Genomic DNA, 25,567 nt, shown 5'->3' with positions numbered 1-25,567 from the left:
AATCCTGAAAATGAATAAAGTAGAAGGGCTCACACTTCTCAATTGCAAAACTTGTTACAAAGCAACAGTAATCAAGAGAGTGTTACTGCAAAGACATAAAGATCAATGGAATATACCAATAATTGAGAGGAAAAACCCTATATATTTATGGTCAACTGATTTTCGAATGGCCAAGACCATTCAATGGGGATAAAATAGTCTTTTCAACAAATAGTGCTGGGACAACTGGGTAGGCACATGCAAAAGACTGAATTTGGACCCTCTACCAAACATGACATATAAAATTTTTAAAAATAAATTTATTTATTTATGGCTGTGTTGGGTCTTCGTTGCTGTGCGTGGGCTTTCTCTAGTTGCGGTGAGCGGGGGCTACTCTTCGTTGTGGTACGCGGGCTTCTCATTGCCGTGGCTTCTCTTGTTGCAGAGCACAGGCTCTAGGCGCGCAGGCTTCAGTAGTTGTGGCACACGGGCTTAGTTGCTCCGCCACATGTGGAATCTTCCCAGACCAGGGCTCGAACCCGTGTCCCTTGCATTGGCAGGCAGATTCTTAACCACTCCGCCAACAGGGAAGCCCACATGACATATAAAAATTAATTCAAAATATATCAAAGACCTAAATGTTAAGAGCTAAAACTAAAAAACTCTTAGAAGGAAGCATAGGTGTAACTTTTCATGGCCTTGGATTAGGCAATGGGTTCTTAAATATGACATCAAAAACACCGGCAACAAAAGAAACAAAGATAAAGTGGACTTCATCAAATTTTAAAACTCTGAGCACCAAAGGGCATTATCAAGTGAAATGACAATAAAAAGTGGAAGAAAATATTTGCAAGTCATACACCTGACAAGGGACTCATTCCAGAATTCATACAGAATTCTTATAACTCAACAATAAAAGGACAGCCCAATTTAAAAAATGGGCAAAAGATCTGAAGACATTTCTCCAAAGAACATAGTTAAAAAGGCCAATAAGGGGCTTCCCTGGTGGCGCAGTGGTTGGGAGTCCGCCTGCCGATGCAGGGGACATGGGTTCGTGCCCTGGTCCAGGAAGATCCCACATGCCGCGGAGCGGCTAGGCCCGTGAGCCATGGCTGATGAGCCTGCGCGTCCGGACGCTGTGCTCTGCAACGGGAGAGGCCACAACAGTGAGAGGCCCGTGTACCGCAAAAAAAAAAAAAAGGCCAATAAGCACATGAAAAGATGCTCAACCAAAACCACAAGAAGGTACTACTACTTCACACCTACTAGGATGGCTATAATAGAAAAGACAGAAAACAATAAGTGTTGATGAGAATGTAGAGAAATTGTAACTCTCATATAGTACGAGTGAGAAAACAAAATGGTGCAACCATTTGTGGAAAAGAGTCTGGCGGTTCCTTAAAAGTTAAACACTGAGTTACCATATAACTAGCAATGCCATTCCTAGGTATATACAAAAGAGAATTGAAAAATATATTCACACAAAAACTTGTACAAGATATTCAAAGCAGCATTATTCATAACAGCCAAAAAGTGGAAACAACTCATATGTCCATTAACTGATGAATAATTAAACAAACTAGTATATTCATACAATGCAATATTATTCAGCCCTAAAAAGGAGTAAAGTACTGATACATGCTATTTATATGGATGAACTTTGAAAACGTTATGCTAAGTAAAAGAAGTCAGATACAAAAGGCCACATATTGAATGATTTAATTTATATGAAATGTCCAGAATAGGCAAATGTATAGAGACAGAAAGTGGTTGCTGGGGGAGGGAGAAGAGGGGGAATGAGGAATGACTGCTAAAGGGTACAAGGTTTCTTCCTGGGGTGATGTAAATGTTCTGGAATTAGTGGTGACAGTTGTACAACATTGTGAATATGCTAAGTCACTAAACTCTATATTATATAATGGTTAAAACGGTGAATTTTATCTCAACAACAGCAAAAACCTACCTGAAAATTGCAAGTGAATGATAAACACAAAATCCAGGACAGTGCTTACCTCTGAAGGAGGAAGAAATGGGACGGGATCATAAAGTTATGGATAATGTTCTTCTTAAACTGAGCAGGAGACACACAAGTGTCTGTAGTTACTCTTCATATCTTACACATATTTTTAAAATATCTTATCAATATTTAACAAGATACTAAGGGTATCAAAACGGGACTGCAGTTTTTGTTTTTGTTTTCAGTTAAAAGCATGGGTAAAGCTATTTGCTTTAAAACTATGTACAACTTTCATAAAAATGAAAATTAAAAAAAAAAAGAATAGAAGGCAGTGAGTGTAGAGACTATCCTTTCAGAATTTTGGTTCTTAAGACAAGTAAAAAGAAAAGATGGCAGTTACAGAGAGTAAGAGTCAACAGAGTAAGGGTTTTTTTTTGTAATTTTAGTGGTTCTTTTCCCCCAAGAATGTGTGAGCATGTTTATTGGTGATAGGAAATGAATGAGTGCAAAGTGAGTTTGCCAAGATAGGAAAAAAGATGTAAGGTCCTTGATAATACAGAGAGGATTAGGATCCAGAATTCAGATGTAGTTAGGAATTTTCATTTGACAGATTATGAAACAAGGGAGAAATATTTAAGGATGGGAAGAGATAGACCCAAGTTTGATGGCAGATATTACAGGTAGAAGAAGGCACTCCCATTTGATACTCCACATTTTCTTTAAGTTTTCTACTAGGAGTAAGGGAAGATGGAGGAAGGACAAGGGTAGCTGAGGGAAGATGAGGGCTTAAAGATCAATGTTTGAGAATGACAGCTGAAGAGACTAAGAGGGAGTTGATGCGTAAAAGGATTCCTTGGCAGTTCTGGGAGTCCAGTGAGTTGGCACCAGTCCCACACTGCACTACAGTAAAGACACAGAAATGAAGAATGCAAATATTTCTGAGTGGGGATAGGTTCTTGGTGAGTAGGTATGACAAAAAAAGGATTAGGAAGAAAAGAAGTTGGAATCAAAGTGTTGAGAGAAGTAAAAAATCAATTTGTGGTGCTCAAGAAGTATAAATTAAGGAGGGGCTAAGTTACTAAAGTCAAGGTTCCGAGGTCATGTGAAGGTGAAGAACAAATATGAAATAAAGGAGTGACATCAAGAAGGGGAGAGGGTTTCGCAAGCTGTATAATTCAAAGTTGACAAGATTTCTGAATAAACAGTCTGATCAATAAAATGGGAGTAAGTAATTCTTGTTGTACCTACCACAAAGAGTTCAAAAGTGAAATAATTTCTTGGTCGGAGGAGAAAGGGCCTCAAAATATAATGTGTAATCTAATGAGGTTGTGAATTACTCAGCTACTTCACGTATTTATTATTTACTTGATAGTGTAACTTTTACTTGAAAAACAATAAAAATGTATTCTCTAAAATGTTTATATTTCTGATAGTATATCAAATAGACCTGGTTTTCCCCATCATTTCCAAGAATTTATTTGTTCAACTTGTATTTATTGAGTACTTATGTGCCGGGCACTATACTGGATGCAGTATATATATTGCCAGACAAATAGACAGTTTCTCTCCTCAAGGCCCTTTCTTTCCAGTACCACAGTCAGCCTATAAATAAGGTTACAAGCAAAAATTTATAATTATAAATTATATATGAGAGTGTTGCAAGAGAATAAAGTAGAGGATTTATTTAAATTGGGTGGTTAGGAAAGATTTCTTTTGAAGTAATATTTAAGCTAAGACCTAAAGGATAAAAGCCAACCACGTGAAAAATTTCTAAACAGTGGCATGATGATTCTATGCTTAAGGACAGTGGTTAGACAGAAAAAGACAGCCCAGGTCCTAACCTGAAGAACTCCAACATCTAAAGTTTAGGCAGCTCTTTTTTGTGGCACCTCAGAGGCAATCAGCCACTTCAGGATAAAGCGGAACATCTCTTTCCCAGCTACTGGCTGCCAGAAACTCATTGAAGTGAACGATGAACAAAAACTTCATACCTTTTATGAGAAGCGTATGGCCACAGAAGTTGCTGCTGACGCTCTGGGTGAAGAATGGAAGGGTTATGTGGTCCGAATCAGTGGTGGGAACGACAAACAAGGTTTCCCCATGAAGCAGGGTGTCTTGACCCATGGCCGAGTCCGCCTGCTACTGAGTAAGGGGCATTCCTGCTACAGACCAAGGAGGACTGGAGAAAGAAAGCATAAATCTGTACGGGGTTGCATTGTGAATGCAAATCTGAGTGTTCTCAATTTGGTCATCGTAAAAAAAGGGAAGAAGGATATTCCTGACTCACTGATACTACTGTGCCTTGTCGCCAAAAGAGCTAGCAGAATCCACAAACTTTTCAATCTCTCTAAAGATGATGTCCGACAGAGTGAAATAAGTCAGAAAGAGAAAAGCAAATACTGTACGCTAATACATGTATATGGAATCTAAAAAACAAAAAAAAAAATGGTCATGAAGAACCTAAGGGCAAGACGGGAATAAAGACGCAGACTTACTAGAGAATGGACTTGAGGATACGGGGATGGGGAAGGGTAAGTTGGGACAAAGTGAGAGAGTGGCATGGACATATATACACTACCAAGTGTATAACAGATAGCTGCTGGGAAGCAGCCGCATAGCACAGGGTGATCAGCTCGGTGCTTTGTGACCACCTAGAGGGGTGGGATAGGGAGGGTGGGAGGGAGGGAGACGCAAGAGGGGAGGGAGGGAGACGCAAGAGGGAAGCGATATGGGGATATATGTATATGTATAACTGATTCACTTTGTTATAAAGCAGAAACTAACACACCATTGTAAAGCAATTATACTCCGATAAAGATGTTAAAAAAAATAAAAAATAAAGATGATGTCCGCCAGTATGTTGTGAGAAAGCCCCTAAACAAAGGTAAGAAACCTAGGACCAAAGCACCCAAGATTCACCATCTTGTTACTCCATGTGTTCTGCAACACAAATGTCAGCGTATTGCTCTGAAGAAACAGCGTACTAAGAAAAATAAGGAAGAGGCTGCAGAATATGCTAAACTTCTGGCAACAATAAAGAAGGCCAAAGGAAAACGCCAGGAACAGATTGTCAATAGACGGAGGCTGTCTTCTCTGAGAGCTTCTACTTCTAAGTCTGAGTCCAATAAAAAATGAGATGTTCTAAGCATAACAAATAAATAAGAAGAGACAAAAAAAAGTTCAGGCAGAAGAGGAGTCAACAAAGGAATCTATACAGAAGCAGCAAGAGAGATAAGGAGGAGGAATCTATAAAATCTTCAAAAGCAAGAGAAAAGAAATTGTTTTAAAGAGAAAAGAGTGGTCAATTGTATTGAATGATGCAAAGAAGCAGGACATGGAAGAAAATAAGAACTTTAAAAGGTCTACTGGATTTAGCAAATAAAGGTATTTTGCAGCCTTGAATAAACTGGTTCAGTGCAAAGTGCTAAAGCCAGTCTAAATGGGTTGAAGAGTGCATAAAGAAAGGGGTAGGGAAAAGAGAACAGGGAAAGAAAAAAAGGAAGAGAAGGAAGAGAGAGATTTCCCCATATTATAACTCTGGATAAAATAAAACACACAGGGCTTCCCTGGTGGCGCAGTGGTTGAGAGTCCGCCTGCCGATGCAGGGGACACGGGTTCGGGACACGGGTTCGTGCCCTGGTCCAGGAAGATCCCACATGGGATCTTGAGCCATGATGGGCCCGTGAGCCATGGCCGCTGAGCCTGCGCGTCCGGAGCCTGTGCTCCGCCACGGGAGAGGCCACAACAGTGAGAGGCCTGCGTATCGCAAAAAAAAAAAAAAAAAAGAAAAGAAAAATTAACATATAGCTGAGCTCAACATGACAGGGCAATCCCTAGGCACCTAAAGATGAGGCCTCAGGACCTTGATGGTAGAAGGCCTACTAAGCTCTCCCTGCGAAATGCTCAGAGAGATGAATGGTTGTCTCCATCCTTGAAACAGGGACTAGAAAAACAGCACTACATCATCACCTGCTATCCCCTGAACGCATCAAAAAACTCACCATCTACCAAGGTATAAATGGAAAAGGTCATGCATAGAAGGTCGGAATTTCAGACCACAGTCATTGGTGGACCTAAAGAATGTACACCTTTCATCCAAAGCAGGAACCCTTAGCTTAGGTATTAACATTTTAAAACCAGTCCATATAAAGTTCTCAGGTCTTCAGTTAAAGACTTGAGTCTCTAGCAAAAGCACATATGGAACTGCCCGATAAGAACCCCTCTAAAATCCAGGATATGAAAAACATCCAGAGAATGAGATGACAATCAAAACTGCAAACCACACAAGGAAACAAACCACTGCAAGAAAGTCAGAAGCAGCAAACTATGAAAACACTTACAAAGTACTACAGATAATAGAAGATTTGAAAGAAATTATAAAATAAGAACATTTAGAATGTTTTTTTAAAAAAGGCAGAAATAGTAACCAAAAGGCAAAAAATTTTGTTTTTGTTTAAAAAACAAAAAAATAGCAAATTTTGGGGAAAAGAATCAAAAAGATATTTTAGGAACTAAAAAAAGGGACTTAAAAAAGTGATTGATATATAATAAAACAATATTTATATAAGTGTTAATTGTAGAATATAGGTGGTAGGTATATAGGTATTCACTATATAGATCTTTCATTTTTTCTGTATGCTCAACAATTTTCATTATAAAATATCACCGAAATAAAAAATAAGTAAATAACATCAGGTGCGGTGAATAGAGAAAATCCTCTGTATCTTCTAAGCTCTATGTTTTTTCCTTTTATATTTAAATCTTTAATCCACCTGCAATTGATTATTGTATGGTATGGGGTAGAAGTTCAAATTCACTATTTCCCATATGGATAACCAACTGTCTCAGAACCTTTTACTGAAAAATTCATTCTTTCCCCCACTTCTCTGCAATACCATCTTTGTCTTATCAAGGGGTCAAATATGTAAGGGTCTGCAACTGGGCTCTCTTTTCTGTTCCACTGGTCTATCCTTATGCCAATATCACATGTCTCAATTACTGTAGCTTTCTATCTTATACTTTAAGAATGCTTTGACTATTCTTGGCCCTTTATACTTCCATACAAAATTCCATACAAAATCCTGTTGGGATTTTTATATGATTGATTTGAATATATAGAAAAATTGGGGGAAAACAGATACCTTTACAATATTGAGTCTTCTAATTCATGATCATAAAAAAAATCTCATTTTTAAAATTCATTGTTCTTTAATGCCTCTAAATAATGCTTCAGAATTTTTGCCTTAAGTCTCCCGCATCTCATTAGATCCATACCCAAGTGTTTCATATATTTTTTTTTGCTATTACAGTTGGTGACATTTTTGTTATATCCATTTTCTAATATGAAAATTTAAATGTATGATTTTGAAAAAAAAATGTATGATTTTGTATCTAGCATCCTGCTAAACTGTTATTTGTGTAACTAATCTGTAAATTTTCTTGGATATCATGAACATAATCATACCTGCAAACAATGACAGTTCTGTCTCTCCCTTTCATCTCTTGCATCTTTGTTTGTTTTTGCCTGTCTGCCTTACTGTGCTGCTTAAGACCACCAGAACAATATTTAATACAAACAATGACAGCAGGTATCCCTTTTATGTTTCCCCATCTCAAAAGGAAAGCTTTCGACTTTTCAATATTAACTATGATGTCTCCTATATAGTTTTTGTAGGCATTCCACCTGGTTAAAAAAGGTCCTTTCTTTGTCAAGTTGGACAAGACTTTTCATCATGAATGAATGTTGAATTTTATATAATGCTCTTGGTTTTTTTGCATCTATTGAGATGATCATATAATTTTTTTCCTTTAATCATCTAATATGGTTGACTACATGAATTGATTTTAACATTATATCAATCTTGCATTCGTGGGATAACTTGGTCATGGTATATCCTAAATTGGTTATGGTGTTTTAAGATCTGCATCTGTGTTATACATCAATGTCATATAATTATTATCATACTGTCCTTGTCAGGAGTTACCATCTAGTCTCTAATTAAATGAGCTGGGAGTTTTTCTTCATTTTCAATTCTCTGGAAGATCAGAAATTGTTGGTCAAGACTGAAGTTACTTCTTTTATGAATTGTGATAGAACTCACTATGAAATTATTTGGGCTGTATGGAAAGATTTTTCACCACAGATTCAATTTATATAATTTATATAATTTATATATGTTATAGGATTACCAAGGTTTTCTATTCTCTTCAAGTCTATTTTAGCAAGTTATATTCTTTAGGAATTTGTCCACTTAAACCTATCTTTGCATTCAAAGCATAAAGTTATCCATACTATGTTTACCTTTTAGTGCCTGCTGCATCTGCAATGATATCCTCTTTTTTTCATTATTGACATTGGTTTTCTATGTTCTTTTCTTTCTTAATATCACAAGTATGTCAAAGAACTAACTTATGGATTTGTTGTATGTTTGTTTTCTGTTTCATTCTTTTGTGTTCTTATCTTTATCTTATCTTCATTATTTCTTTTCTTTAACATTCTTTGGGTTTATTTTGCTATTCTTTTGCTAACTTCCCAAGAGGAACGTTTACTTCATTTATTTCCTGCCTTTTTTTTTCTAAGGTAAGCATTAAGGACATGTATTTGCTATCAATACCTAAATAGACATGTCTCCAAAGAAGATATACAGATTGCCAACAAACACATGAAAGGGCGCTGAACATCACTAATCATTAGAGAAATGCAAATCAAAACTACAATGAGGTATCACCTCACTCCGTCAGAAGAGCCAGAATGGCCATCGTCAAAAAATCTACAAACAGGGCTTCCCTGGTGGCGCAGCGGTTGAGAGTCCGCCGCCCGCCGATGCAGTGGACACGGGTTCATGCCCCGGTCCAGGAAGATCCCACATGCTGCAGAGCGGCTGGGCCCGTGAGCCATGGCTGCTGAGCCTGCGCGTCCAGAGCCTGTGCTCCGCAACAGGAGAGGCCACAACAGTGAAAGAGAGAGGCCCGCGTACCGGAAAAAAAAAAAAAAATCTACAAACAATAAACGCCAGAGAGGGTGTGGAGAAAAGGGAACCCTCTTGCACTGTTGGTGGGAATGTACACTAATACAGCCACTATGAAGAACAGTATGGAGGTTCCTCAGAAAACTAAAAATGGAACTACTATACAACCCAGCAATCCCACTACTGGGCATATACCCTGAGAAAACCATAATTCAAAAAGAGCCATGTACCACAATGTTCACTGCAGCTCTATTTACAATAGCCAGGTCATGGAAGCAACCTAAGTGTCCACAGACAGATGAATGGATAAAGAAGATGTGGCACATATATGATGGAATATTATTACTCAGCCATAAAAAGAAACGAAATTGAGTTATTTGTAGGGAGGTGGATGGACCTAGAGTCTGTCATACAGAGTGAAGTAAGTCAGAAAGAGAAAAACAAATACCGTGTGCTAACACATATATATGGAATCCAAAAAAAAAAAAAAAAAGGTTCTGAAGAACCCAGGGGCAGGACAAGAATAAAGACGCAGATGTAGAGAATGGACTTGAGGACACGGGGAGGGGGAAGGGTAAGCTGGGACAAAGTGACAGAGTGACATGGACATATATACACTACCAAATGTAAAATAGATAGCTAGTGAGAAGCAGCTGCATAGCACAGGGAAATCAGCTTTGTGTGCACCTAGAGGCGTGGGATAGGGAGGGTGGGAGGGAGACGAAAGAGGGAGGAGATAAGGGGATGTATGTATATGTATAGCTGACTCACTTTGTTATACAGCAGAAACTAACACAGCATTGTAAAGCAATTATACTACAATAAAGATGTTAAAAAAAAAGGACATGTATTTGCTATCATATATCATATTGCTTTAGCTTATCTTACAAGTTTTGATGTGTAGCATTTTTATCTTTCAGTCCAAAATATTTTCCAATTACCATTGTGATTTCTTCTTTTACTGACAGGTTACATGTAAAAATGTGCTTCTTAATTTTGAAACAGAGATTTTTAAAAATCTTTTAAAACTTGTTTTATGGCTTGATAACTTGATTTCAGTTCTTTGAAATCTGTTGATACTTTATGACACAGAACATGGTAAAAAATTTTTTTAAATAAATGTTTCATATATATTTGAAATTTGTCACTTTCAAAGTGATTGGGTGTATAGTTCTATATAATCATTAGGTGAAATTTGTTAAATGAGATGTTCCAGTCTTCCAAACATCCCTGCTGATTGTTTTCCTCTACTTTTATCAATTACTGAGAGGTATATTAAAATCTCCAACAACCGTGGTAGGTATAACATTGCTCCTTGTAGTTCTGTCAGTTTTTGCTTTATATATTTTTTTTACGGTAGAACAGATTTTTTAAAATGAATCCCTTTTCTCTCTTCTCACCTTAAGTATCATGACCAAAATCAGCTTCTATATGATGATCTTCACTAATTCTCTTTCTTATCTTCAAATTTACCTATTTTATGGTAGCGACTGGGCTTACTAAAACATCTTGAAAGGCATGTACCCTTGTCAGTCTTTTTGAAAGCTAACTTATAACATGTTTTAAGCTGCAGTTTTCTATAACTACCTGCTTAAAAAGGAAGATACTGAAGTTCTCAACTGTTTGTCATTCGTCAAACACCTCATCCATTAAAAAAGAAAAGGCTTATCAACAGGTATCAAGCTCTCAAAGGACTCACCAATTTTTACTGCTATTACTCCCTAATGTATACCTGGCACTGCATTTTAACAGGTATCAAGCTCTCAAAGGACTCACCAATTTTTACTGCTATTACTACCTAATGTATACCTGGCACTGCATTTTCAAACACTAATGCACTCTCCCCAACAGATAATAATACAAAGTGGTTATTATTATCTCTATAGTTTTTACAGAAGCAATAAATAAGAAAGTAACAGAAACCCGAGGTCTAAGACTAATCACCAGCAAAGGTCAAACAAATGTTGCTGTCAACAGATTCTTTTCACCAAAATGAATATCTCAGTGTGAACATCCCACATGCAAGAATGGCTTCATTTAAGTACCTTGTACTTCTGTCTCAGTTCTTCCGTGTCTTCTTTTTCTACTTCTAGGACACGGCGCCGTTCGGTAGCATCTTCGGCATAATCAAGCTTAACAAAAACAGATATAATTAGTCTTATTTCCTAAAGTACCCCCAATTAGCCATAAAAAAATCATTTACACAACTACAGTACTGTATGAAAATAAGAAACTTCTAACTTTTTGCTCAGCTACCTCTTGCTTTATTGTCACCCCACAGAGAAAACAGCATGCAAAATAGTTCATTAATCTTTTCATGCTGGTGGTTCCCAACAGGCACATGTGTTGATGATAACAGACTTTACTTCAATGTTCAATGCCAAAGAATTAGGAGTAAATGGAGAAAAATATTTCAGGCAATGAAAAGAAGATATCACAGATGACAGCTGTACATAGCTCTACAGGGGCAAAGCTTCTACCACAGCAATTATTTTAAGAGTTAAGCAACACTGCCTATGGAAATGAGCACCGGGGTCTGGGTTTAAATCTGACCTTGCCTTGTGGCATAACCCTCGGGAAACCACTCAACTTCTTTATAACAGGGGCATTATTTGCCACCTACCTGCCTCAAAGGCAGCACTAAATGAGAATGTAAAATACATTTTAAAATTTCCCCTCAAAAACATTAAAACTACATCTGAATTTGGAATTAGTATCAATTTTAAATATCCCAAAAACAAGTGAACCAATGAGATCAACTTACCTCCATTTCCATGCGACCCATGCCCATGACATCATACTTGACAACGATTGGAATGGGATCTGTTCTCCCTGTAACAGGAACATATAATTAAGGTTAGATGCAAAGCTAAGTCAACAGTTCGCTTTACACATTGGGTTTGGGTGGTTAGAGATCTTGCCTTGGAGTGCAGAGACCAGAAAGCTACAGTGAACCAAACACAAGCCATTCTCACAGCTTACAACCAAACCTACCTCTCCCAGTTCAAGCCCAACTAACCACCTTGGTTGACCTTCCAGTTGGGGATGATTCCAGATTACTATGGCAAAATTAAATAAGTAATGCAAAAGCACTTCTAAGCAATGGCACCAGGAAGTTTAAAATCAAAAACATTAGAAATTCCTTTTTAAAAAGACCTCCAAATAACTTTCCACCAAAAATCACTTCACTCTTACTGTCCACTGACATCTTCCCACACACACTTTTAAAACTGGTAATAAATATCTCAACTGACATGTTTAAATCGGAAGAGCACAGTTTCAAACATGATACAGGAAAATTCAGTAACAGCAACTCAGCGTGTTTAATATATTTTTTGTTTTCAAAAGATGCTTTACAATTAAATGAGGTGGTGAAAAAAATTAAATAGAAAGCAACAGTTAGTTGCCCTTAGGAACAAAAAGTAGTTTCACTTTTAAACTGGTGCTCTGAGGTCCCATTTTCCAGAGTGGATTTAACACTGGCTGTGGCAATCAGTAAGCTGTGAAAAGGACTAGTTGCGAAGAAAATTGACTTTAAACTAATTTATCTATGCTGGAGATTTTAAAAAATGTATATTTAATCCACTCATAACCAGCCAAACAAAGCAAAATGGGGCAGACAAGCACTTTACTACCACAGCTGTTTTACATCACAACTTGCGCTGTTTATTGTGATGTAAGCCCACTGAAAAGAGGACTTACCTTATCCGTTGTATACCTTTAGTGAAAAAACACAATGTTTACTTCCCTCATCACTTCACTCAGGCTGGTGTAAACAACTGTTTTTTTATTTTTGTTTTTTTGTTATACACACATATATATTATACCTTTGGGCTAAAAGTTGAGTTTTGTCAGTCTAAATCTGAGATATTACCAAAAGCAAATTTGGAAAAAAAAAAAAAGCAATAAAAGCCATGATCATGACTAGGATTAGTCCAGGAGGAAAAAAAAAAGAAACTGTTTCCAAAGTGACCAGCAACCACTTGTATCCAGTTGCTCTGTATTTGTGGGATTAATTTGTGTTTCAAAAAGTAATGAAAAACAAATTCAGAAGTTCAATTACTTATCACCAATATCCCATTATTGCTTGTAAACAATAAGAAGGTAATTAGGAACAGTGAAAAAAATGTTTAATAAAGAACATCTCATGCCAGAAAAGAGAACAAAGTTCTAAAATACAGCCTTCTTTTAGATACTATCAAATACTGTCAGTTAAACAAAATAAAAATGCATTATTACCTGATGCCCAATGGTATAATAAATAAGCAGTGACTGCAATCTTTAGCAAAAGGACCAAATTAAAGACAGGTTATAAAAATGACTTCCTAGGTGCAATATCACTTTCATAACGTCTCAATCAGGGATTTACTGGTAAAAAGAAATGGTCCAATGAAAGAATTGAAAACAAATGTCAAAGTAATTTTCCTTTTTTTTTGATTTGATATCTTTCGATTTATCAGAATTTGCTTTGTAAGAATCAAGAAAATTTTGGTATAAATTCATTACCTCTGTAAACCCCTGTTATAAACTCTGCATTAGTACTTTTGCCTTCTAAGGCAGTCAAAGTTTGTTTTAATTTATTTATAGATTGCAGTAGCAAGTGCTAGTGCCCATTATATTGTGGGGAAATCAAGTTTTTACAGTATTAGAATTTAATGTTTTAACTGATTTTTTTTTTTGGCAGTTCTAACACAAACAGATATATCCCTTCTTAACATTACCCTTTAATGAACAAGGATCAGACAAGTTGCATAAGGAAAGGAAAGGAAAATGAAAAAGACCAAGCAGAAGGATGAAGGCTACAACAGAGAAATTAAGCCTAACATATTGGTGCACTGATGACAAAAGGAGTAATTCAGTCTGAAAATAAAAAATTACCACTGCTAAGTTTACCATCACCACAACAAGTCCAGGATCATAATGCTGTAAAAAAGAAACACCATTTGTTAGGCAGAAACCATTAGGGTAGGAAACAGGCCTTCTAGCAGGCAGACAGGATGGGGTAAAGTAACAATTGGGCTTTGTCCCTCCCCCAATTTCAGCTGGGGACACGGGAAGGACACTTTGTGCTACAGCGGTTGTTTTCATACTGGTTGGGTCAGGGTGTGAGATTTTTGTACTGCTACTTGAGAACATGAGCAACCTCCTCTAAAATAATGCAGGGGGAGGGGAGAAGGTGAGAGAAAGTGAAAAAACTAGCTCTAGCTTCCGATCTCTCATTTAACTACTCATTCCGGTAAATCAATACTCAGGGCCCAAGGTGGGACTTTTTCCTTAAAGAAATAACAGCAAAGACAGATCAACTGGACAGTGATCATCAAGTCATTTGCTACACTAAAAGAACTCTAAGAGGATACGGGGGGTGGAGGGGTTCATCAAGACCTTATTGAAAATATATAACAAGTAAAAGGTCTGGAAAATAACCTTAGATCTTCAGTGCTTGGAAAACTTATGTGCATTTGAGTTCTGTTATGAACGAATAAAACTCTTGAAGGAGCTTTCCTTAGAACTTTTGTTTCCTTTAAATGAAGTTTTCCCAAGTCCGCCAACATCTCTCTTTCTGCACACAACAAAGCCAAGCTTTGAAGAACACCAGTAACTCCAGAGAAAGTGGCATCAAAAGGGCTGTCACATTTACAATTAGTCCACTCAGAGGTAACTCACAGAAAACAAACAGTCTGGCTTTAAAAACAATCTGAAGGCAACATTACTGCCTGGGCCAAATAGTAATTTCTTTCATTAGAGGCTCCTGACCAAGGAAAAATCTCACTGGGAAAAGACACTGAACAATACATACAGGAAGAGGTTGCAGCATTTAAAAAAAGAAAAAAAATCCCCTTAATTTATTCATTTGTGATCAATGATAAATCCTATCATAGAGCACATCACTGTGGAACATCTGAATAACAACCTATAGTTATGACTTTTCAAAGGGTAGGTAGCAACAGAATATTTGCTATTATAATATTCTCTAGAAAACTCAACTTCTTTTTAAAACACACTGAATGAAATCCAGGTTCCCTATTTCTTGGTTTCTCTTAACAGGGACAAATATTTCTTAAAATCCATTAAAATAAGAACATTTTGTTGTTTATTTCATTTCAAAGGAGGCAACTTCAACCATAACACTTACTTTCCTTAAAAGAAACTGTCCTCTTCAGCCAAAGATCTATATATAGATACCATGACTGTGATCTAGCCAACTGGACAAGGGAGGAAAAAGGAAAGAAAACATACCACATCTAGAATGTTTCAATACCAATGTATTCATGTGATCGGGGAAAAAAATTGATATTCATATTTTCTAAATCAAAACTGTAAATCTATATACAAATATCGAATCATTATGTTGTACACCTGAAACTAAAATAATATTGTATGTCATTCGTACCTCAATTAAAAAACTTTTTTAAGGGCTTCCCTGGTGGCATAGTGGTTAATACGCCTGCCAATGCAGGGGAGACGGGTTCAAGCCCTGGTCCGGGAAGATCCCACATGCCGCAGAGCAACCAAGCCCGTGCACCACAGCTACTGAGCCTGCGGGCTCCAGAGCCTGCGAGCCACAACTAAACTACTGAAGCCCACGTGCCTAGAGCCTGTGCTCTGCAACAAGAGAAGCCACCGCAATGAGAAGCCCATGCACTGCAACGAAGAGTAGCCCCCACTCTCAACAACTAGGGAAAGCCTGCGCACAGCAATGAAGACCCAACACAGCCCCCCAAAATCAATTAATTAATTAATTAAAAAAAATTTTTTAAAGAGATGGGAAAAACTTTAAATGATGTTTCATTAACCAAACAGTATTGTACATTCTATATTTTAGAAGGTAGGCTTACTTCTACAATGACAAACATGCTAAAATGTTCACATATTCATCTCTTGCTAAAATGTGATGGTATTATGACTTATCATAACTGAAGAGAGAATGAAGCTAAATACCAAAATCCACTGATTGCTTATAGCCACACTGTTTCTGAGAATAATCCCTCACATTAATCAGTTTTGATTTTGAAACACTTAAGGATATACCAATCTACAAAACTGGCCCAAAGAACTGGACTGTGAAGAAATAATTTTTTTTTCCTACAAACACTATTTTTTTATTTATTTTTTAAATTTATTTATTTATTTTTGGCTGTGTTGGGTCTTCGTTTCTGTGCGAGGGCTTTCTCTAGTTGCGGCAAGCAGGGGCCACTCTTCATCGCGGTGCACGGGCCTTTCACCGTCACGGCCTCTCCTGTTGCGGGGCACAGGCTCCAGATGCGCAGGCTCAGTAGTTGTGGCTCATGGGCCCTGCTGCTCCGTGGCATGTGGGATCTTCCCAGACCAGGGCTCAAACCCGTGTCCCCTGCATTGGCAGGCAGACTCTCAACCACTGCCACCAGGGAAGCCCTATTTTTAAATTTTTTTTAAGATTTTTTTTTTGATGTGGACCATTTTTAAAGTCTTTATTGAATTTGTTACAATATTGCTTCTGTTTTATGTTTTTTGGCCGTGAGGCATGTGGGATCTTAGCTCCCCCACCAGGGATCGAACTCGCACCCTGTGCAGTGGAAGGTGAAGTCTTAACCACTGGACCACCAGGGAAGGCCCACAAACACTATTTAAACAAACTAACTCCAGGAATAGAACAACTGGGAAGAAAATATTAAAGGACAATCATAATCTGGTAATCAGCACACTTCAGAAACAGAAGACACGTGACTTCTCCACAGAAATAAATTAGAAATGAAGAAGCTTCTGAAGTGATTAAAACACTAGTTGGATATCAACAGAGGTAAGAACACCCAATTTACCTCAGCTGCCTTTTCCTTTACTGAGATTCACTCAACAACACTTACTGAGTTGCTACTATATACCAAGTACTCTTGGAAGGCTTTGGGCATATGGCAGTGATTGAAACAAAGTCCCACACCCCATGAATTACCTATAATTAGGCAAAATAATCTTACCAACATAAGCTTCTGGCATGGGGGGGGGCGGCGGGATGAACACTTGTGGAGCCAATGCACATATGGTTCAAAAAGTTTTTAAATGTCTAATGTTGTCTTTTAAAGATGTCTAAAACTGTTTTTAAAGACTGACCCCAATAAAGCAGAGGTAAATATAAATGCCATCAAAAATAACACAACATTGTAAAGCAACTATACTTCAATAAAAATTTTTTTAAAAAAGCCATCAGAAAGTCACAAAATCTACTTCCAAAAGGCCACTAAACTAATAAAAGCCAAGAACCTCACCTGATATCTTTAAATCCATTTCATACTTTAAGCAACTCAAATACATATGTGAAAATCAAGAATAATACAAAATTAGGAGGGTGACTATTCTCTGATTTGCAAAACTATTCAAAATAAGACTCTATAGTAAGCTATGTTAGTGTGTTTAAATATAATTTCATTTACTAAAACAGTGATTAGATACTACTTTCAGAAATACTTCCTGGGTAAAACGTGGTACATTTATTTCCAAATCAAAGCTTCACTTTTGCATATTTCTCCTGAAAATAATAGTCTTCAGTAGCATAAGAACAATGATTACTTTCAGTATCATTTAGATATTTTTTCCTTAGGAAACATCAAGCATATTAATTATTCCCTATAGAGTTTCTAAGGTTGTTTTTTTTTTAAAGGTTTCCTACTCAAAAGAGAATCCAAATTTTCTAGCACTACAAAAAATAACTATATTCTTGTCACAGCCTGTTTAATGATCTATACAACAACCAGGTTATTTTGATTTTCAAACACAGGTGTTTTTCTAAAAGCACAGAAGTTTAACTGTGACCAAAAGATCCTTCCATCTTCCCAAAGTATCAGAGCTGCCTTCTAGGATAAAATAGTTCAATTTTAATCATATAATCTAATATATTAATAAACAGGGACAGAAAAGGGGCAAAATAAATTATAAATTAAAATAAAGTGTTAGAATCAGAATGTTAAGCCTGGAAAAGATATCTCATTCAGGGGTGACATGAGATACTCAAGCCCTCAGGAGAGGTAATAAAGGGAATGCCTGAGGTACCATAAATTAAAAAAAAAAAAAAAAAAGTCACCTAAAGGAAATCATACTTTCACTCCAAATTTAGCTTAAATCACATCAACTCACTGAACACTGCCTGCTTCATGCTAACCATTTGGTAAGATAAAAATAAATTTATTTTTTAAAGGAGAAAATCAATTTAGTAAATAAATTTCAGGGTAAAACAATCTAAAATATGAGGCATGGGGGAGAAGGCAAAACAATTTTAGGTCCTTAGTTTTTAAAAAATGGGGAACACTTTTGTGCCCTGAGTTTTACTTATGTTTATATCCTGAATAACTGATACAGTATCTGGGATATAATTTGATATAACAAATTAAAAAGCATTTGTTGACTCAAGAGAATGAACATGTTCATAGTGGGTCTCACCTTGTGCAGGTATAAATAAATATTTAGTCATCACAGTGCTTTCTGCTTGATGCCACAAGATACTGATGATTTAACTGTCTTGTAATCAAGGAGTTATTTTATTAAACAGAAGATATATGCTATATTATACAGGTCTCCATATCTCAAAAAATATATACGCTAATATAAAGAAATAGTTGAGTTTTGCATTACTATTCATTACAACCTTGTTCAATTTCTTTTATCTATCATCACTCATTAGCAGACAAGAAGAAGCAGGCACCAAATGTTTAAGGAGTCAGACAGACTTAATGGTCTCTAAGGTTCACTTCAATTCTTAAGTTTGAAGAGTAGAAAATATTTGGGGGAGTTATGTAGATAGTAGCCAGTCCTATGGTATTGTAATAATCCAACAATCCAATGCCTTCTTAGAGTTGTATCCTCTTACTATTGGTTAAGTACTTCCATTAACTACACTGAGAATTTCTTAATATTCCAGGATCACTCTATAACCCCAAAAGACCTTCCAGCTTCATTTAGATTGTTCTTCCTTTACTCTACACATCAACCCCCTCCTCAACTCATCTTTTATTTTCTTTCTATATTTTTCTAGGTAGTCCCTAAAAACGCTGGCTACAAAAACTCAGTTCTCCAATAAGAGAATTTCTAAACACTTGTGTGACTTTTGACAATCAGCACATGAGTCTCAGCAGCCTCTCCTGCAAAATGGAGATATTATCCTCACTTTCAGGACTGGCATGTAGATCAAAAGAAACAACAAACAGAAGATGCTTTGTAAACCCTAACGTTTCACTATAAATCACTATATAGGATGCTGCTGAACTCTTAACACTGTCATCTTCTTAAGGCCTCAGAAAATTTAAAAATCAGTTTGTTCTTTCATTTCCAAAACTGGCAATAAGTACCTTAAAATTAGAGACACTCTAAGAAGCTGTGATAAATTTTAATGTTCTACCTACAATTTGGTGATAATGAAACAACCCTATTTACAGATGGAGAAAATTATTACCAAAGTATTACCCTCAAATCCTTCCCATGTTATCATTCCATTAACAAAAGAGTGACTACTGAGTTTGAAAAGCAAGGTTATACAAATGTTAAATCCAAGCCAAAAGAATGAAGCATACTTTAGCAAGACCTTCTCCAAATTAAACATACAGTACAAATCGTCTAAGGAAATTAATTAAGCCTAAGCAAAACAGAATAAATTAAAATGCTTACTATTTTACTATTACTGTCACCTGGAGGAAGACAATAGCACCTATGTAAGTGTACTGAACAGCAAGTTATTAATCCACAGTATGTCAAATTTGTAACAGATGCAGTCCACGTGGAATGTAGGAGTAAATTCAGAAAGTCAAGTAGATTGAAATTACTCAAAAATCCTCCTTATTTCCTCTGAAGTCTCTGCTAAAAAGCCCAGAGATTCTAGGTCATCCACAGAAATTTTCTTTTCCAGTTCTGAAGTCTATGATTCCATACAACTTTGAGGTCATTTTTGTCTCCTCTTAGTTCCTACTTATCAAATATTGGTTTAACTAGTGAAAGTTTATATTTTCAACTATTTCCACCTGATTGGACTACTCTAATTACAATGAAATCACTGTCACTCTATACTCTGTATTTCTAATTTTAAGTTTCTTGGACACTCCACTTTCTTGCCAAAGTAAGAAACCAGTTTCCACACAAACCAATTTCATTTTGATCATGCAAATTAACCTAGGGCAAGAAGTCCATAAGTAATAATGTAGGAAACAGTGCAAATCAGGCTAAGATAAGACTATAAGAAAAATAAATAGCATTATACTAATTCGGACTAAAAATTAATATATTTTGTATGAGCAAAAGAACCAACTGTCTACCCTACTTACTACAGTCAAGGTAACATTCTTAGAAGCTTATTTTATTCATATGGTCCAAAGCAAATTATTTAGGGAGCTTGTTTAAAATGTTACTTCCTGAACCCCACCCCAGACCTGCTGAGTTGTGCTGGTTGGGAATCCACATTTACCAAAAAAAAATATATATATATATATATTTTTTTTTGGCAGGGGGTGCTGCGTTGGGTCTTCGTTGCTGCACGCGGGCTTTCTCTAGTTGCAGCAAGCGGGTGCTATTCCTCATTGCAGTGCGTGGGCTTCTCATTTGCGATGGCTTCTCTTGTTGCAGAGCATGGGCTCTAGGCGCACAGGCTTCAGTAGTTGCAGCACATGGGCTCAGTAGCTGTGGAATGCAGACTCTAGGGCACGCAGGCTCAGTAGTTGTGGCTTGCGGGCTCTAGAGTGCAGGTTCAGTAGTTACGGCGCACGGGCTTCGCTGCTCCACGGCATGTGGGATCTTCCGGGACCAGGGATCGAACCCATGTCCCCTGCATTGGCAGGCGGATTCTTAACCACTGCGCCACCAGGGAAGTCCTAGGAATCTACATTTTTAACAAGCACCCAAGGTGATTCTGCTACACACTAAAGCTTGAGAATCATAAGTCTAATGGAAAAAGTACTGGTGTAGAGGTCAGAAGACTTACAAACACAGCTACTATCCTCAGCAGTTTGACCATGGATAAACACTTATGTTTCTCAATCTATTAAGTGGCATTATCTCCGCTCCATGTATTAGAGAGGAAAATGAGATAGGATACAGGTATAAAACTTATATACCATCATGTTTAATTTCCCCAAACAACTCCCAAATCTTTAAAAAATTTGGGTATATTGAGGTTATAACAAGGTCACACCACTTACTAGTTGCAGAGCTTGAATTTAAACCCAGGTCAAATTTCAAATGAGGTCATAAAGTGGTAACCTGTGGATCAAATATGGGCCTTGAACATGTTTTGTTTATCTCAGATTATTTTAAACTTTGAGCCAACGTTTATCAATTAGTAAATGTCACCAAAATATCTGGATTTCTGGTTTCTTTTTTAAAAAATTCACGTCTGGCAATACCTGAGACTATATTCTTACATGGTAACAATGAGCATGAGCTAGCTGAGTGGCAGTTATTCCTCTCTAGACATGGCACAACTCACACTACTTCCTACTGTCTCACACTCAGTGGGCTTCAATTGCGTATGTTACCACCTGGCCCCAACAGGCACCACAGTTTGCAATTCCTACTCCTGAGACTGTCCTTTGTTCCTTCCTTCTGAGCTCCCACTAGATTTTCTCTGTAACTCTCAATTGGTAGCTATCTACTTCACAGGTTTGGAAAGACTCAGAGAGATAGAAAAGACTGAATTTAAAACTAATAAACCACATTTATAAATGAAAGATAATATTATTTTGTTCCCTTTTCTAAATGTACAATCCCATTACTTCAAACTTTGGTAGCCATTTTTAATAAACAATTTTTAGCTTTTTTCTTTATTAAAATATATTTCTCACAAAACATACTTTTAATTTTGTGTTCTTATCATGTTTACATTTGGTCCTACTTTTAAATACCAGTGTTTCTTATGGAAGAATGTGGAGATTCCATGTATCAACTAACAAGTATAGTTGGGCAAATATTGATATAGCTGTTTGCTTCCTTATTCGCACAATATGAGATTTTTTACTTGTTAAATCATTCAAGAAATAAGTTGAAATTCTAAGTTAGGTTGTTCAATTCTCTATTAAGCCCCCACTGTACCTTTAACTTCACAATTATGATATTATACTGCATTGCATTACATTTATTTGTTACATTCGTGTCTATATTAGACATGAGCCTCTGGAGGGCAGAGGCTCTATCTTATTCATTCTTCAACTCTTTAAGACTTACTACAGATCTGCACATTCTAAGGATTCAATAACTGTGTGCAGAATAAAAAACATGAAAAGCAACAGAGAACACATAAATGCCTAGCAATTATTATCATTTAGGAGTTTATAGTCTAATGAGAGTTAAGAGACACATAAACACAAATTATACAAGGTAGAATATATAAAATGCCACAGGAGAGAAATATAAAGTATAAGAAAAAATAAACGAGGAAATTATAGTATGAGACAGAAATTACAGTATTTTCTTTTCCCCTGGAGATCAGTTACCAACCATCCTTAAAAATGTGGCCAAGGTTCTTACCACTCAACCTAGTCTCAAGTTTCTAGCGAATTTATACAAATTTATATTTATCATAAACATATATGACCACTTCAAGTGCCCTAAGAAAAAATATCACATTCAAAGCTATCTCCAATTTTTTCAGCCAGAATAACTATTGTATAATTCTGCAGTACTTTATTTCTCACCACCATCACATTTCTCCAGGAGACAGAAGTAACCCACCACACAGCACTGAAGTACATTATAGACAGCATACTGATTAAAAGCATAGGTTTTGGCAACATGATTCTACCACTTATGCTGTAAGATCCTGGGCAAAGTATTCCTTAGAATGTCCATTTCCTCATCTGTAAAGCAGGAATACCTACCGCAGAGAGGATTTAAATTAGACTATACATGTGCAAGCACTCTGTAAACACTTAATAAATGCTAGCTATTATAAAGGATTAATACTAAACCCAGTGAACAAAGGCTTGCTAGTAAGACACATGCATGAATTGACTGTACTTTATGCTTCGTAGTTGATTTGTTTTATCATCCTTCATAATTATACTTTCCTTTCCAGTTCTATTGCTATCACTCTATTCTATGCCCTTATCAACTCATACCTAGACAGCTTTCTAAATGGTTTTACATCTTCATCTTCAGACATACTTTGGCTAGACCAGTATTTAACTTCTACCACCAATGTCCTCATTGCTATAATGGAAAGAACAATAGATCACAAATCAGAGAATTGGGGACTGGGTTTCAGCACTTTGGAACCCTAAACCTAAATTTCTTCATCTGTAAAATGAATTTCAGATTAAATTAGCTTTAATATTTCTTCTTGCTATAAAACTCTATACCTCTCTTCTAATCAAAAACTGCCTTTGGCTTACAAAATAAAGTTCCAAATTGGAGCAGCATTAAAGCCTTCCACATTCAGTGTGGTAGTTAGGAGCATGGGTTTTGGAGTCAGAAAGACCAAGGTTTGTATTTTGATACTGTCATTTACTGGTAGCTTATTCTTGAGCAATTTGCTCAACTTCTCTAAGCCTCAGTTTCTTCCTCTGCAAAATGGGATTAACAATAATTATCTCATAGACTTGCTTTAAGAATTAAATGAGATATCTGTTAAGTGCCTAGGACATAAATAGTCAGTAATATTAGATTTGTGCCTATTTGAACCAATTTCCCATTACTGCCTTCTAGTTATGGTTTTCAGACTGCTCCTGGAGACCTAGAACCCTGCTTCAAACAAACAATTGTGGATTTTTTCCACCCTCTCTTTTATACATTAAGGTCCGACATTTAAAAAACATGTAATTTGAGAAGTTCTTCTGCTTTTAAAATGTATGAAATGCACTGCCCTATGGGCATTCTCTGCTCCAGCCAGCTAGGCCTACTCTTTGCCAACTGTAATCACTTTGTACACATCAGTTATCTCCTTTCTTCCGTAATACCTATTCCTCCCTCCTCAAGACTTCATTGCGAAGTCTTCCCTAGTCATTCATCCTTACAGAATTTATTCTTCAGCTTTCTTCCACTTATCTCCTAAAATAAATGGCAAACTCTATGAGAGTAAGGGCGGTATCTTATAATGTCATGTATATTCTTTATTATGGTCTCTTGAACATAGTATTTAATAAAAGTGCAACTAATTCCATGTAATTCTTCACCAGCGATTGCCTCTTTTAAAGTAATCTACCTTGATAATGTGCAAACTGCTTCTATAACTAGTTCACCCTTTTCTTAGGAAAAAAATACTAGAACGATAAAATAGCCTTTTATACTTATCTGTTCTAAATCTTCATTAGTAAAATTTGCTACTTCCTTTCTGGTTATTTTGCTGTGAACTTAACATATATTTAATGTCTTCTGATTAAATAATGTCTTAACATATAGTTAATGTCTGTCTTTTTTTTTTTGCAGTATGTGGGCCTCTCACTGTTGTGGCCTCTCCCGTTGCGGAGCACAGGCTCCGGACGCGCAGGCTCAGCGGCCATGGCTCACGGGCCCAGCCGCTCCGCGGCATGTGGGATCTTCCCGGACCAGGGCACGAACCTGTGTCCACTGCATAGGCAGGCGGACTCTCAACCACTGCGTCACGAGGGAAGCCCGTTAATGTCTGTCTTTAAATGTGACGATCCCTATACTGAGAAACAAGTAGTCTATATGGCATGTGAATTCACCATTTCCCCTTCTCCATTCCCCCAATCCCTTTTCCTTTCTAGTCTAGCCCTAAAACCTAGACTTCTTACTACAGACTGACAATTCTGACGAATTTTGTTTACTAACTGGGTTCATCTCTTTTGTTTATATTAACTAAATTCCATTAAGATAGTCAGAGGTTGTATAGAATCTGTATCTTACTAAATTTGATACATGAATTATTAAAATTATGCTTACCTTTGGCAATGTATAAAGACTGCATAGCTCATTTAATTAGCAGGGAACAGAGGCCATTATAGCTACAGGTTCCTTCACCTAGACCAGCAACAAGTATAACTAAGCCTTTCTGACAATCCATACTCTTTTGATTTGGGGGAACTACATGTCTGCTGTCCCCCTCAAACCTACTCTTATTTTCAGCTATCAGCTTTTTCTGAGAAGGGAAAAGATATAAATGTATTGGGTTGGCCAAAAAGTTCCTTGGCTTTTAAAGTAAAAATAAACGACAAATTTTTCATTTTCACCAAGAACTATACTGAACAACGTATTCACCCTTTTGTTCCACTACCTTCTGCCATTTCCCAGGCAACTTCATAATTCCATCTTCCCAAAACTTTTTTTTAATTAATTAATTTTTTATTTATCTTTGGCTGCATTGGGTCTCCACTGCTGCACACAGGCTCTCTCTAGCTGTGGTGAGCGGGGGGCCACTCCTTGTTGCGGTGCACGGGCTCTAGGCTTGCGGGCTTCAGCAGTTGTGGCACGCGGCTCAGTAGCTGTGGCTCACGGGCTCCAGAGCGCAGGCTCAGTAGCTGCGGCGCACGGGCCCAAGCCGCTCCGCAGCACGTGGGATCTCCCCAGACCAGGGCCCGAACCCATGTCCCCCGCACAGGCAGGCGGATTCCCAACCACTGCACCACCAGGGAAGCCCTTCCCAAAACGTTTTATCTTTTTGAGCAAAGAACTGTTCCAGGTGTCTTTTACAGTTTTCCAGGGAAATCAAATTTTTTCCATTAAAAGAATTTTGTAAAGACCAAAATAAATGGAAATCCGA

The 25,567-nt window shown here is 37.0% G+C and overlaps 2 protein-coding genes across 11 annotated transcripts in view; one reads left to right on the top strand and one right to left on the bottom strand.

Moving 5' to 3' along the window:
• The window catches only part of GPATCH8 (G-patch domain containing 8), a 98,409-nt gene that overhangs the window by 32,353 nt on the left and 40,489 nt on the right, over positions 1 to 25,567 (bottom strand). For 5 of the 10 annotated variants that reach the window (XM_060290248.1, XM_030848979.2, XM_060290249.1 and 2 more), the window contains 2 exons: positions 11,669 to 11,736; positions 10,950 to 11,036 (listed from right to left, as the gene is read on the bottom strand). In XM_060290248.1, coding sequence (XP_060146231.1) covers positions 10,950 to 11,036; positions 11,669 to 11,736 — 155 coding nt within the window. Of the gene's footprint in view, positions 1 to 10,949; positions 11,037 to 11,668; positions 11,737 to 12,606; positions 13,752 to 13,782; positions 13,828 to 25,567 lie in introns of those variants that run through there. The other 5 variants (XM_060290252.1, XM_060290254.1, XM_060290253.1 and 2 more) reach the window with 2 other exon arrangements.
• On the top strand, positions 2,743 to 5,071 carry LOC115848294 (small ribosomal subunit protein eS6-like). The gene is made up of 3 exons (XM_060290738.1): positions 2,743 to 2,809; positions 3,831 to 4,304; positions 4,779 to 5,071. The coding sequence occupies exons 1-3, from the start codon at positions 2,743 to 2,745 to the stop codon at positions 5,069 to 5,071; spliced, it is 834 nt and encodes a 277-aa protein (XP_060146721.1).

This window comes from Globicephala melas, chromosome 20 (genome assembly GCF_963455315.2).
Source record: "Globicephala melas chromosome 20, mGloMel1.2, whole genome shotgun sequence".
Classification (NCBI taxonomy): domain Eukaryota; kingdom Metazoa; phylum Chordata; class Mammalia; order Artiodactyla; family Delphinidae; genus Globicephala; species Globicephala melas.
The sequence above is the reverse complement of the archived record's forward strand: the minus strand, read 5'-3'. Positions and strand labels throughout refer to the sequence as shown.

Excerpts from the sequence above, each read along its gene's own strand:
- LOC115848294 (XM_060290738.1), top strand. The coding sequence starts at position 2,743 with ATGACAGCTGAAGAGACTAAGAGGGAGTTGATGCGTAAAAGGATTCCT. Across the intron at positions 2,810-3,830 it reads TTGGCAGTTCTGGGAGTCCA|AGGCAATCAGCCACTTCAGG; the intron begins GTGAGTTGGCAC and ends GTGGCACCTCAG. Across the intron at positions 4,305-4,778 it reads TAAAGATGATGTCCGACAGA|ATGATGTCCGCCAGTATGTT; the intron begins GTGAAATAAGTC and ends TAAAAAATAAAG.